The following is a 12,704-nucleotide window of genomic DNA, read 5'->3' as shown; positions in this document are numbered from 1 at the left end:
GAGAGAGCATGTTATTAAATATCTTTCATGGCTACCATGTATTTTAAATTAATGCTTAATTTTAGCTGACTTTACAAGAAGCAGAAAGAGTAATAGGTCTAATATATGAACTCCAAGAAAGATTTGAACAAGAAGATTACCTATGACAAAAGGCACCTGGAGAGTAAAATGTTCACTGTGAACATATCAAGATAAGTACAATATCATGAAGCATAAAAATAACATTCTCCTAGAAAAAAATAAATAAATGGAAAAATATATCTCAATAAAAGCATATTTAAACCCATTAGACTCGAGCTTCAAAGGAATATTGGCAGTATATAGTTAATCTTGTTGGAAATAGTTAGCACCTAAAATGCTGCACTGAAGACTTTACATGTGAAGTTTTTTTTTTTATTTATAAAGATGAAATTGCTGAACATTGTCAACAAACCTGAAAGTTGAGTTGGAACTACACCATCATCACTGATATTTGCTGTAGGTCTACTCATGGCTTGTGTGTTTGATACAAAAAATTGCATTTTGTATGGCATCTGAGAAAGAAAACAAATGTAGATATATTTTAATTAAAAAAAAGAAAATCTTTTTTTTTAAATAAACTAAAAATACTGAAAATGAAAGAATCATAAAAAAAATATAATAATGTTCCTATGATTTAAATATTTATAGAGTACACATCAAAATAGTTTTAGAAAATTAAGCAAATACATTTTGGAAAGTGACTTCAGCAATAAATTCTGTTTTTTGTCCAAAATTCCTCCATATTAAAACACAAAAATAAAGAAAAATTTGTATGATGTACACACTCGAGATGAGAATATCATATTCCAAAAATCACAAACTAATTTTATTTTTAGGTAAGAAAATCAAATTTTATGAGTAACAAAAAGAGTGTCTGTCTTGTTCGCCATTTTGAAAACAATCACAAATTTGCAAGATTTATGTTGTAATGCCTTTGAATTTCCATTAATCATTTAAAAACAATTATTTTTATAAAAATAAAACTACTTGATCAATTCACATCATTTTTGGAATATGATATTTTCGTTTTATCAGGAGTATGTACATCATACAGATTTTTCTTTATTTTTTTGATATAGAGAGAATCTGAATTTCTCTATAACTGTAGTTCTTGATTCCTAGTATAAATCAAGCATATACATAAAATCCAAATGAGAAATGATTTTAAAATAATGTCCAACAAATGGCTTCACTAAAAAACAAAAATAAAATAAAACAGAATTATTTTTTAAAATGTATATTTAATAAACTTAAAATAAATCTTTTTTTTAATGTATTTACCATACCAGAAAAATAACCTTAGATCAGGTAAAATTAAGTCCCTGCACCATTTTTATGCCCCCCCCCAAAGATTAAAGAACCGTAACATGTGTTACAGTTTAGAAGGATTTTTTTTGCAATAAAATTCATTTAAAATCTTCCTTCTTTTTTTTGGTTTATGTAGTTTTAAGGCATTACTCTTTCATACAATACATAAAAAATCCCCATACCTGTTAGTACTTTTTTTTTTTATAAATCTTGTTTGTTGTGTCACGTGGATAACGTTCAGACATGCACAACCATTTTGGAGTTATTTAATGCTGAATTCAGTAATTTTGGAAAATTTTCATTCTTCAAGTTCTTTGTATTCAAATATTTTATTCCTGAAGTTTGGATTGGTTGTTTTGTTCTACTTTTAGAGTTATTTAATGTCAAATCCAATAATTTTGAAAAAAGTTTTTATTCTTCCGGGGCTTTATATCTTCAAATATTTTTTATGGTGTTTAGTTTGATTGTTTTGTATAAGAAAACTTACTTTTGTTTCTGACTTTGTAGAACAAGACCGAATTTTACAAAGAGAAAAGAAAAATAAAACAATGTTTGGTGTATTTTTGACCAGGAAGTCTGTATCTTCAGTCAGCCTGACCTGGTGGAACCAGAGACGTATCAAAGAATGTAACAAGAAATCAAGATAGAATCTGTACCAGTTATAAGTCGCTTTAGTTTGAACTGTGGAGCATTGAAGTCACCATTGTTCTGTCTAGAGATGGAATAGGTTGGTTATAAAGAGTGTGCTGCTAGATTCATTCGTATATGCCTTCAGCAGTCTTTATGGTGTTGTAAGAAGATCTCAATATTAACAGAGACATATCTACCAATCTGTCACCCAGTCGATGTAAAACTTGGGCAATGAGAGGGGTTTATTAGTAGCAGATAGAATCTTTTGACAATATTTCTGCTACATCTTGCATTGCTGGCATGTCAACAGTGTCTTAAGTGTTGTTCTAATCTACCTCAAACTAAAATCTCTGCTGTCTGTCATGGTGCAGCAACATCTTCAATGGTTTGGGTATATAGTTTGTTGCCTAAAGAGAGAACTAATTTGCAATATAATCCTCCTACTGATATTAAAAAAAAAAAAAAAAAAAGTGTAGAAACGTCTTTTTTTTTTTTTTATATTTAAAAAATTAAATAGAAACATGCCATAAAAGTTATTGGGTATATACGACATATATAGTGAGCATCAAAAGACAACACCATCCCTATTTACTTGCCTTCCAATAAGAGTACAGTTAGACATAAGGTCATTTTTAATATAGCGAAATCCAGTTCCCCAAAAAGGGGCACTTTGAATTAGGACAAAACATTAAATTACCTCAGTCTATAAGGACTTAAGAAAAATGTAGTGCATCCACAATTTTTTTTACAAAAGATTTTTTCAAAATTTTGAAAAATTATTTTTGAATTGTTAAACTCAAAATAACAGACTAGTCTAATGAAATGAAAACACAAAAAATATTAGTTATTAACAGGATAGTGTCCTCTACTTTTGAGAGAGGAATGCAAATTCGGTATGTGACTTATTTTTTATTTATTTTTTTTTTATTAGATTTTCAAACAAGGCACATTGCCACTTTGATGTAGGGGGTTACTATCAGGGACATAAGCTACAAGGGTACTATGGTACTGTACAAGGCCAACAAGATGTCGATTCACGTTACACTTTAACTTCTGCATGTCAGTACAGTTGGGGAAGCAGGAACCCAGAAGGGAATTCCAAAGTCTAGCGGTTCTAGGGAAGAAACTACTGGAGTAGAAGGCTCTCTTACATCTAGGGATCTCTACTGTGAAGGAGTGGAATTTAGCTGCTTGTCGGGTTTGATGGGGGTATTTACGTCGAGGGGGTACAAGTGCTTGCAGTTCGTCGGATCATTCACCGTTAAAGTACTTGTAGAACAGGCAGAGGGATGCTACATTTCATTGATGGGGCAGAGACTGAAGCTTAGATGACAGTTCAGGACCTATCAGGTTGGCGACTCTCTTTTGAAACCCGTCTAGGAGCAAGAGACTAGTAGCAGATGCACCAGCCCAAATATGACAACAATACTCCATTCATGGGCGAATGGTGGCCTTATAGAGGTACAGATTACTTTCGAGCGTTAGTAGCTTTCTAGCATGGTAGAGAGAACCTACCTTTTTCACAGCGATCCTGGCAATGCTCTCAATGTAATTGTTCCAACTCATGTTTCCTATGAACATTAGACCAAGGAGTTTAAAAGATGTACTTTCAGATAAAGAGTCTTTGGCCATTACTATTGGTGGTAGAGAAGGTTTCTTGTAATTATTGAAGGAAACAAGTTTAGTCGTGGCAGCATTGAATGTGACCATCCATTTTTATCCCCATTACACTACAGATCAGAGGTCATCCTCTAGTGTTTCTGTAAGTTTAATCCTCTCCTAAAAGCTAACAATCTGTTCTACTCTCTAAGCTGCCACTAACACTCATACATTACACATGCCTTGTGTTTAAAATGAAATTAACATTTGCGATTTAGCTAGTGACTTGTTTAATACAATCAGTTTTACAGAAATTTGAACAGCTTTAAAAATCAAATATTTACATATACATAAAAAAAATTCTAAAACTATCATGTATAAGAAAATTGATGATGTACATCAATATAATTAATTTAGAAGTACTCTAACTCTTTTATTGGTCATATTTTCAGTTCTAGTGGTGATAAAAACCATGCCAGATGACACTATAATTAGTAATGTAGGTTTAAATAGCCTGTGAAATCTGAAAAATATCCAATCAAATCTAACTCTGCAAATTTTAATTTAAATGTAAGGTATAAAATATAAAAATGAAACAATAAACAGTTTCCTTTTTGGGTTTGTCAGTTTTCTACATTTTTTGGTCATTTTTAACTAGTAACGAGTATAAAAATATTTAATGAATAAGGGCACATTAAATTAACATAATGAAGTGCTATTTTATTCTCTTTCCATCCATAAAATTGTTTTTAAAATGGGCCCACAAATAAGAGAGAATGGTTTGTTTATGTAGATTAAGTATGAAATTTTGCTGATGTCCAACAAAAACACATTATTTGCTTTTGATGCTATGGGCTATCATCTGGAAGGTTTGCTGGGACCAGTGAAGTGGTCCTCATAGTGCTACAAATGGGCAGACAAAAAAAATTATTTCAATAAAAACAATATACTCACTTTTTCAGGTTTTGTGCTTTGCCAAGTAAAATGAATTTCACTGACTTCAGTTGCAATTGGAAGATTGAAAGAGAGTGCAAAATGATTGATAATACCATTACGCACATAATACAATTCTGCTCTTATTCCTATAAAAAAGTAAAAAATAAAATAATTAGGGCATGTGGCAGTTATCTTCATATCATTCAATATTTATTAATGTCTAATACTTATAGTTGATGAAAGATTTCTCAGGTTAGAAATTTAAATTTAGATGTAAAAATCATGTATTTTTTTTATTACAAACTCCAGCTTTTATAAAAGCAATGCAAGATTTAAATCCAATGGATAATTTATGGTCAATTTTCAAAAAGAAAATTGCCAAATAAAACAAAATGTATATAAAAAAAATTTGGTAAAATACACATAAAAATGCAATTGACTAAAAACTGCTGTGGAAAGTCCTTAAAGTGTTCGGATGGGAATTATCAAACAATTTCACGAAGGAACAAAAGGGAGAGTTGTAATAGGGAACCTAGAAAGCGAACTCTTGGAAGTAAACCACGCCACCAAACAAGGGTGCATACTGGCCCGAACACTGTTCACCCTATTTCTGACAACTGTCCTAATGCTGCATCATCAAAACATTGAAGAAGGTGTGTTCATCTGCACGCGTTCCGACAGGAAACTGTCAACCTTGCAAGACTGAAGGCCAAGATCAGAATCCAAAGCTTATGTGCCTCCTTTGTTAAGCTAGAAAAGTGGCTCTGGATAAGGACCGGTATTCGGCTGGACACAAAGTGCAGAGTCTACAAAGCTTATGTGCCTCCTTTGTTAAGCTAGAAAAGTGGCTCTGGATAAGGACTGGTATTCGGCTGGACACAAAGTGCAGAGTCTACAAAGCCGTCGTCCTGCCAGTCTTGCTGTACTCAGCAGAGACCTACACTCTGTATAGAGAACACACAAGAAGACTGAAAACCGTCCAGCAGAGACTCCTGAGAAGGATCATGAAGATCAAATGGAGTGACTACGTATCAAACGTGGAAGTTCTCAGGAGAGCAAACCTAGAGAGCATGGAAGTTACTCTTGCTACTATGCAACTACAATGGACCGGGCACATTGCTAGAATGGAAGACAACCAAATCCTAAAAATGATCTACGGGGAACTGGAAAATGGAACCAGTAAGGTAGGAGGTCAGAAGCTTCACTACAAAGATGTAACAAAGCGGCAGCTGAAGGCAATGAACTTCAATAATAAGAGTTGGGAAGAACAAGCCAAAGAAAGGAGAAGCTGGCGGAACAGTCTCCACAAAGGGAAGGAAGAAATAGAGAGAAAGATTAGAAAAGCCTTAGAGCTGAGACACTATCAACGACACAACCCAGGCACCCACATATGCGGTGCCTGTGACCGAACATTTCACACAGAAAGAGGACTATGCCAACACTAAAAGAGAAAGCACCAAGGTCCTGACTAGTCATCGTCAAAACTAAAGAACTACATGATGATGATGATGATGCTGATAGTTAATGAAAGATTTCTCAGGTTAAAAATTTAAATTTAGATGTAGGAATCAGGTATTTGGATTAAAAACTCCAGTTTTTATAAAAGCAATGCAAAATTTAAATCCAATGGACAATTTATGGTCAATTTTCAAAAAGAAAATAGCCAAATAAAACCAAATGTATATAAAAAAATTGTTGATAAAATGCACATAAAAAATCAATTGACTATTTCTTATAGATTCGAACAAAATGGAGGTTGAACAGATTAGCAGAAATTTTCTATTAAATTTCCATTAAAAAAGTTATTTTATCAAAATGGTTGTTTCAGAAGACCACATAACAAAAATGATGTTTGTTAAATTGTGTTGTTTATGCATTTTGTTAGATTTGGAAAAGCAAACTGGACATCACATTAAAAATGATCAGAGGTTGAAAATGAATACAGTTAGGGTCAATGTTTTGTAAGATTTATCTAATAAAATATTTTTCTAAAATAATTTTAAAAAGTGCTAAAATTTAATCAATATGATATAAACACTTAACATTTTCTCTTTAAAACAAAAATATCTGCGGATTACTATTGATTAAGCATCAAATATTCAGATTAGAGTTGGTTTTTTTTTATGATTTGTTCTCAATTTTTAACTAAGGTTGGGGAGTTCGATTTTCTATTAAAGAATAACATAAAATGCTGTGCCCCCACCCCACTCGTTTATATTTCCAGAGCTAAAATTTTAAATGTATGTGTAAAGGGTGCTAAAGTATTGTATACATTTGCTAAAAGTTGATTTTATGTCTCAATAAAACAAGGGAAAATTGATCAGTAGCAAGCTGCACATAAAGCAAATAAAATACACACAAGGTGGGAGGTGGGATACTCAGTGTAGTTTTACTTATTTTAAAGACAATAAAAATGCAAAGAAATCTAAACTTAAATTTGTTTCTATGTCTTTTCAAAAAATTGGCTTCAGAAACATAGTTAAATGTAAGAACCAGAGATAATAAAAGTTAAACATGTTGTTGGATTAGTGCAACTTCTGAAATATATATATATATATATATATGTAAATATATGTATAAAACTGTTGCCCTAGGAAAGATGACATAATTCCATTTCCGTTGAATGAAAACTGGTTTTCTTTTTTCGTTGCAGATCATGTACAAATCCCAAGAGCAATAGGAGCCTTCTATCGTGGCCTTCGTTTAAGACGGTCTTGCTTCTATCATGTCTGAAAGTGACATAACATTCAACGAGCAAGATTGGAGATGCACTCCTATACAACTCATGCTTTCTACCGATCCAAGTTATGACAACAGATCACCAGCATCCTCAAAATACATCACGGGATTGTCACAAATAACAAAGACATGCCCAGGGTGATGAAAACAAAGTTTCCAGTCATGGTTATGGTCTTTGGTGTGGTTTCAAGTGAGGGCCACATCATGCCACATCACATCTTCGAAGTCGGCTTGAAAGTCGACACCAAAGTGTGCATGGATGTGCTAAAGAATGCGGTGATCCCCTGGTGCAATCAGGTGGCCGATGGCAGACCTGGGGTGTGGCAGAAGAACTCAGCACCAGCCCACAAGTTCAAAGAGACCCAGGCTTGGCTTCAGAAGAAGTGTTACGACTTTGTACCCTTCTTTCACAGGCCCTGCATCCTCCCCAGACTTGAACCCACTGGACTACTTCGTTTGGTCATACGTCACGAACATCACCAATATGACTTCCATCAACACCAAAGCCAACCTGATCGCCACCATCTGCCGAGTCCTTGCTGAGCTCCCACCGGCACTAGTGGAAAAAGCATGCTCCTAGTTCCGGACCCGTATCAAGACAGCAATTGAGGCTGAAGGTGGCTACATTGAATAGATGCCAGCTCTACTGTATAATCAAGTTACCTGAATTAATTTTTTCAATAAAATTTTTTAAATAAAGCTGTAGGTTGTTTTTTGTTTTTTTTTAGAGTGACAATTTTATCATTCCACCTTGTAAAAGGAACTTTATGTATGTGTCATCGAGTTCGTTGGACTTGAAAACAGCTAGACCAATTTTTATGAAATTTCACATGAAGGTCCTTTATGTTCCTGGCAGTGTCCTTAGATAGTTTTTCTATTGTGATGTATTTGATAAGTATTGATAAGAGAAATAACTTGATAAAAGAGGGAACAGACGATTTTGGGAAAGTAAATACCTCACACAGCCTAATATCACAAGTGCATTTGAAAAATTTTATCACTACACAAGCTGAAAAGCCCAGCATATAAAATCAACAGTAGGTTCTTTGATATAACAGGGGCGCATTCAAGATTAATGTTTCTGTTTAGAGCACAATTGAAGCATGATACTTGACCATTCCATTTTAAACTTTAATTCAGGCCATTAAAAATAATTTTATAAAATCAAAATTGGCTTCTTTATAATGCAATGTAGACTAAACTGTATTGTAGACCAAGTTATTGCGAGAGGCATGTGAAGCTTCTTCCACATGTGCCGTGATGGGTCAATCAATCAATTAGATTGAAAAATTGGCGATTTCACAGATTTATATAGCAATAAAAATATGGGAGTGTGAAACATTTGTTGATCATTATTCAATCCCAGGCAACGTCAGGTCTCCCTGCTAGTCAATTAATAACTTTAAATAAAGGAAAATCATAATAGTAGGGGGTAGTGACCTTTGAATAACAAGACAGAATAATTTGCAATAGCCTTTCAATCACAATTAATTAAACAAAACTTTTAGGCAGAGAGCAATAGGATGATTCTAGCTATGACCTTAAACTATATCCGGTTGTGAAGCACCAATTTGAGAGCTTTGGCAGTCTGAAATCATCCCTCAGTTATCACTACTTTCAGGTTCACTGACCCACGGTACTAATATGTCAGGGTCCCATCTACGAGTTATATAGAATCTGTCCTGAGTATTACTTTAAACTGTACCCTTTAGGACCATTAATACCTGTTAGGGTTAAATAAAATCTGCTCTGGGTATAACATGAAATGGAATTCAGTGATATAGGCATAAATTTGCCTTGTAAATTTAGTAAACGCCATATTTGGAGACATTAAAATCTTTGTCTTATTTGATCTACTGTTCTCATCTTGGATATTGTTTTAATTGATGTAACTTGTAAGCTTACAAGTTACATCTTGTTGAACTCGAAAATCTTTTTCACTTTGAAATTCCATACATATTCCAGAGTTTGGCAAGAAACACCCAAAGAAGATTGGAGGTTACATTGACCAAAACACTAACAATAACATCAAAAATGAGAAAAATAGTCTGAATAATCCAAATAATCAATCCTCATCTCAAAAACTTTGAAACCTAATATTAAAAGTTTTTCCAAAATAACTAAAAGTATCAAATAACCCTCAAAAACTTGATATACTATAAAATAAAGCATCCAAACCAATGTAGCAAGAACATAACTGGTATCATTGCTTCTCTCAATAAACATCAACGCTTGGTGGTTAGGAAGTCATTTTCCTAGTTGACACAAAATTTTTTTATAAGCCACCACCCCAGTGAGGTAATTTAGAACCAGTGCTTTTATAGAGACACCATTTCTAGGTGATTACTAGGGCTGTGACAACAGCATATTCTTTTCATTGTTTTGACTTTCGAATATATATCCGACACAGTTAATCAACTGAGAACCACATCACTCTATATAAAAGTATATAAGATATCAATGGATCCACACTCGAGAGTCAAAACAATGAAAAGAATATGCTGTTGTCCTAGCCTTAGTGATTACCTATTGAATCCAATCTAGACAATAACAGCAACATACAGGAATTTATTACAGATTTAAAAACCACAAAATATCCACCCAAAATTAATGAATTAACAGAATTAGAAAATGAACTAATGATTAAGTTAGAATGGAGAAAAATAAACATTTTCAAAAACAAATTAAAAAATAGATAAAAATGATAAACTAAAAAATATTGGTAAGAACAGATAAATCTAGGAAGATTTACAAACTCAATATGTGTTATAAACTAATCAACAATGATGTTACAAAGTTTCATATCTATATAAATAAAACAGTAGATGTGTGTGTGTGAGAAAATATTTAACCAATAAACTGTTAAACAAAACACTGAAATTAACAGGATAAAGTAATTGTACATCAAGGATGCTTTATATCTTTGCGCATACAGAAATATGTCGGCAAGTTGAAATAAACATTTTGCATTTTAATTTGCCGACATATTTCTCTTACTTTTGCACATGCACAAATTCATTCATAGCTTGAAGTGGTTTCATTTTAAATCTTTCTTACCTATCTGTCGATAGCTCAAACAGTAGGAAACAGAGCTAAAGTGCTAAATGTTTTGGTTTCAATTCTAGCTGATGGTACACAAGTCATTTTTTTTTTAAACCTTTGAAATCAGTACTATATACATATAATATTCAATAGAGAATTGGGATAATAAATACTAAATCTGCATAAATTAAAATATATTTAAGCGTATTATACAACTGCCCCCCCCACGCTACTATATAAATAAAAACAAGTGATGGAACAAAATCAACAATAAGGAAGAAAAAATAACATTGAACAAAAATTAGATAACAGGATAAAGTATATAAGTAAAAAAATTATCAGATCAATGCAGTCTGTGCTGGTATAACCTTGTTCTGTTAGTCTGAGGTATGTTCTGTGCAATTCTAGAAGGTTCACCCCCCCCAGCTTTTACCTTCTAACTCTTTGAGAGAGTTTATTGCTAATCGAATGAGCGGACCCTACCGAGGAATACCAATAGGGCTGTCAAGGTAATTTTTGTTCAGCCAGGGTGCTTTTCTTATAGATCGCTGGTTTTTCAGATCTTAAATTTCCTGACTAAATAGATTGAACTTTAATCAATGCTACGATAAAATGTTTCAAAGAATATCCAAAATGACTGATTAAAATCCAAGAAGAAACGTCCGCTAATTAGATGACATACTTTCTGGTCTCTTCTCTTTAACATTGATCTCAGTTAAAGACTGCACAAACTTAATGACAAATTCCTGCCCTTATATCAAGTCAAATTTATTTGCAAGAAATAGTAAAATGCAACAAGGTATTTATCTCCCTCCCATTCCTGGAAGATTAGACAAGCGTCAAGAAGGTAGGATTAGAAAGCTGGGGCATCCGAGGAGGGGCACTCCAGCCTGTAAAAAGTGCCTGGGCAGCCCCGTCGGCATTCCCAAGTAGGAGCTCCTGAAACTAACTCCTTAAAGAATGAAGGCAAAGCCTGGGAGGGTGGATCTTCTCGAACTGCATAGGACCAGCTTCATACCACAACCAGAGAACTGGCCATTACAAGAAATGGTCTAGATTCTATTGATTTTGGTGCCGAGGTAAAAACACCACCAGCACGACTGCATCAATACCAAGGCATGTAAAAGACAGAAGATGTTTACATCTATATACTATTTGAATGTTTGTCCAAGTCAACTTTAAACCTGACTATAATAGGCATCAGTATCTCCTCGTATAGGTTGTTCCATGGAGCAAAAACACAAATAGAATGCTGCCTTTCTTTTATTGAGACAAAAGTGACTTTTTCTGCTTTCCACAAAGACATAGTGTTGGGATGACAAACTCCTCAAATTTCTGATGATATCTTATGCCAGAATTGTGTTCCTTGTATACTCACTTATATACACCACCAATTCTAATTTTTAAGTATGTAAAGCAAAGCAGCCAATGCATGTATCTTTTTCAGATTTTAAATGACAAACAAAAAAACATGCAAAACAGTGTAGCTTTTGCACTTTGAACATTACATGATTTGAGTATTTGTCACTAGCAGAATCATGAAATTAGTATCTGAAATTTAATCTTAAATGTCCAACTCGGATCTAAAAACAATTTTCAACTTCTAATAATTTATGTATACTTTTTAGTGATGTGATAGCAACCTTCCATCTTGCATCTAGTCTGGTAGCACTACAGCGTCTACTGTGACTATAGTCTTGGCGCAACCTCTCCAGGTGCAGGCCTGAGCAAGTTATAGGGAAACTTAAGTTTGTCTAGTTACCAATGTTCTCCTCTCTACATTGCAGACAGAGTCGAACAGAAAGGCAAGCCAACACAGTTGGTCCCAGCAAGGAGTTGCCAGAAAGTGTTGCTGGTAGATAGGTTATATACTGGCAGAGCGAGCCTGACTCATTTTGTTTCATTTTATGTATACCAGGATTCATACAGATTTTCAAGGTCTCTTTTCAAGATTTGCTCCAGACAAAATTCAAGTTTTAAAAACAAAATTTGATATATAAAGAATGATACGATTAATAATATTTTAATATTTAAAAAATATTTTATTAGTATTTATTTTGATTTTGAATTTCACGTCTGCTACATTTGCAAAATATATAACACCAGGTAGTTTTGTGATAAAAGGTTGTAATTCTTGTATTGACAATACCGAAAACAATATGACACAATTTTAGAAGAATGTATTTCGATTTTATTTCCAATATTTTAAATAACATTTTCATTTTATATTTAATGTTATGACACAAATTTTTACTGGATATAAAGAATATCATTTTCAAGTCATTTCACATATTTTCAAGGCAATAATAGAAATAAGCCTTTTCAAGCTTGTGCAACCCCTGTATACTATATATTAGAAATTTTATTTCAAAGAGTATGCTGCATGTTTTTCAAGGCTCTGAGAATTTTAACGAATAAAATTTAAAGAA

General features: G+C 33.3%; 1 protein-coding gene across 2 annotated transcripts in view; it reads right to left on the bottom strand.

Annotated features, from left to right (window-relative positions):
• Nucleotides 1-12,704, bottom strand: part of LOC145296826 (tyrosine-protein kinase RYK-like) — an 82,886-nt gene that overhangs the window by 27,139 nt on the left and 43,043 nt on the right. For both annotated transcript variants that reach the window (XM_080142933.1, XM_080142932.1), the window contains exons 2-3: nt 4,513-4,640; nt 434-533 (exon numbers count right to left, since the gene is read on the bottom strand). In XM_080142933.1, coding sequence (XP_079999059.1) covers nt 434-533; nt 4,513-4,640 — 228 coding nt within the window. The remainder of the gene's footprint in view (nt 1-433; nt 534-4,512; nt 4,641-12,704) is intronic.

Source organism: Euprymna scolopes, chromosome 17, assembly GCF_053919585.1.
Source record: "Euprymna scolopes isolate OS-2025 chromosome 17, ASM5391958v1, whole genome shotgun sequence".
Classification (NCBI taxonomy): domain Eukaryota; kingdom Metazoa; phylum Mollusca; class Cephalopoda; order Sepiida; family Sepiolidae; genus Euprymna; species Euprymna scolopes.
This window is presented reverse-complemented; position numbering and strand designations above follow the sequence as displayed.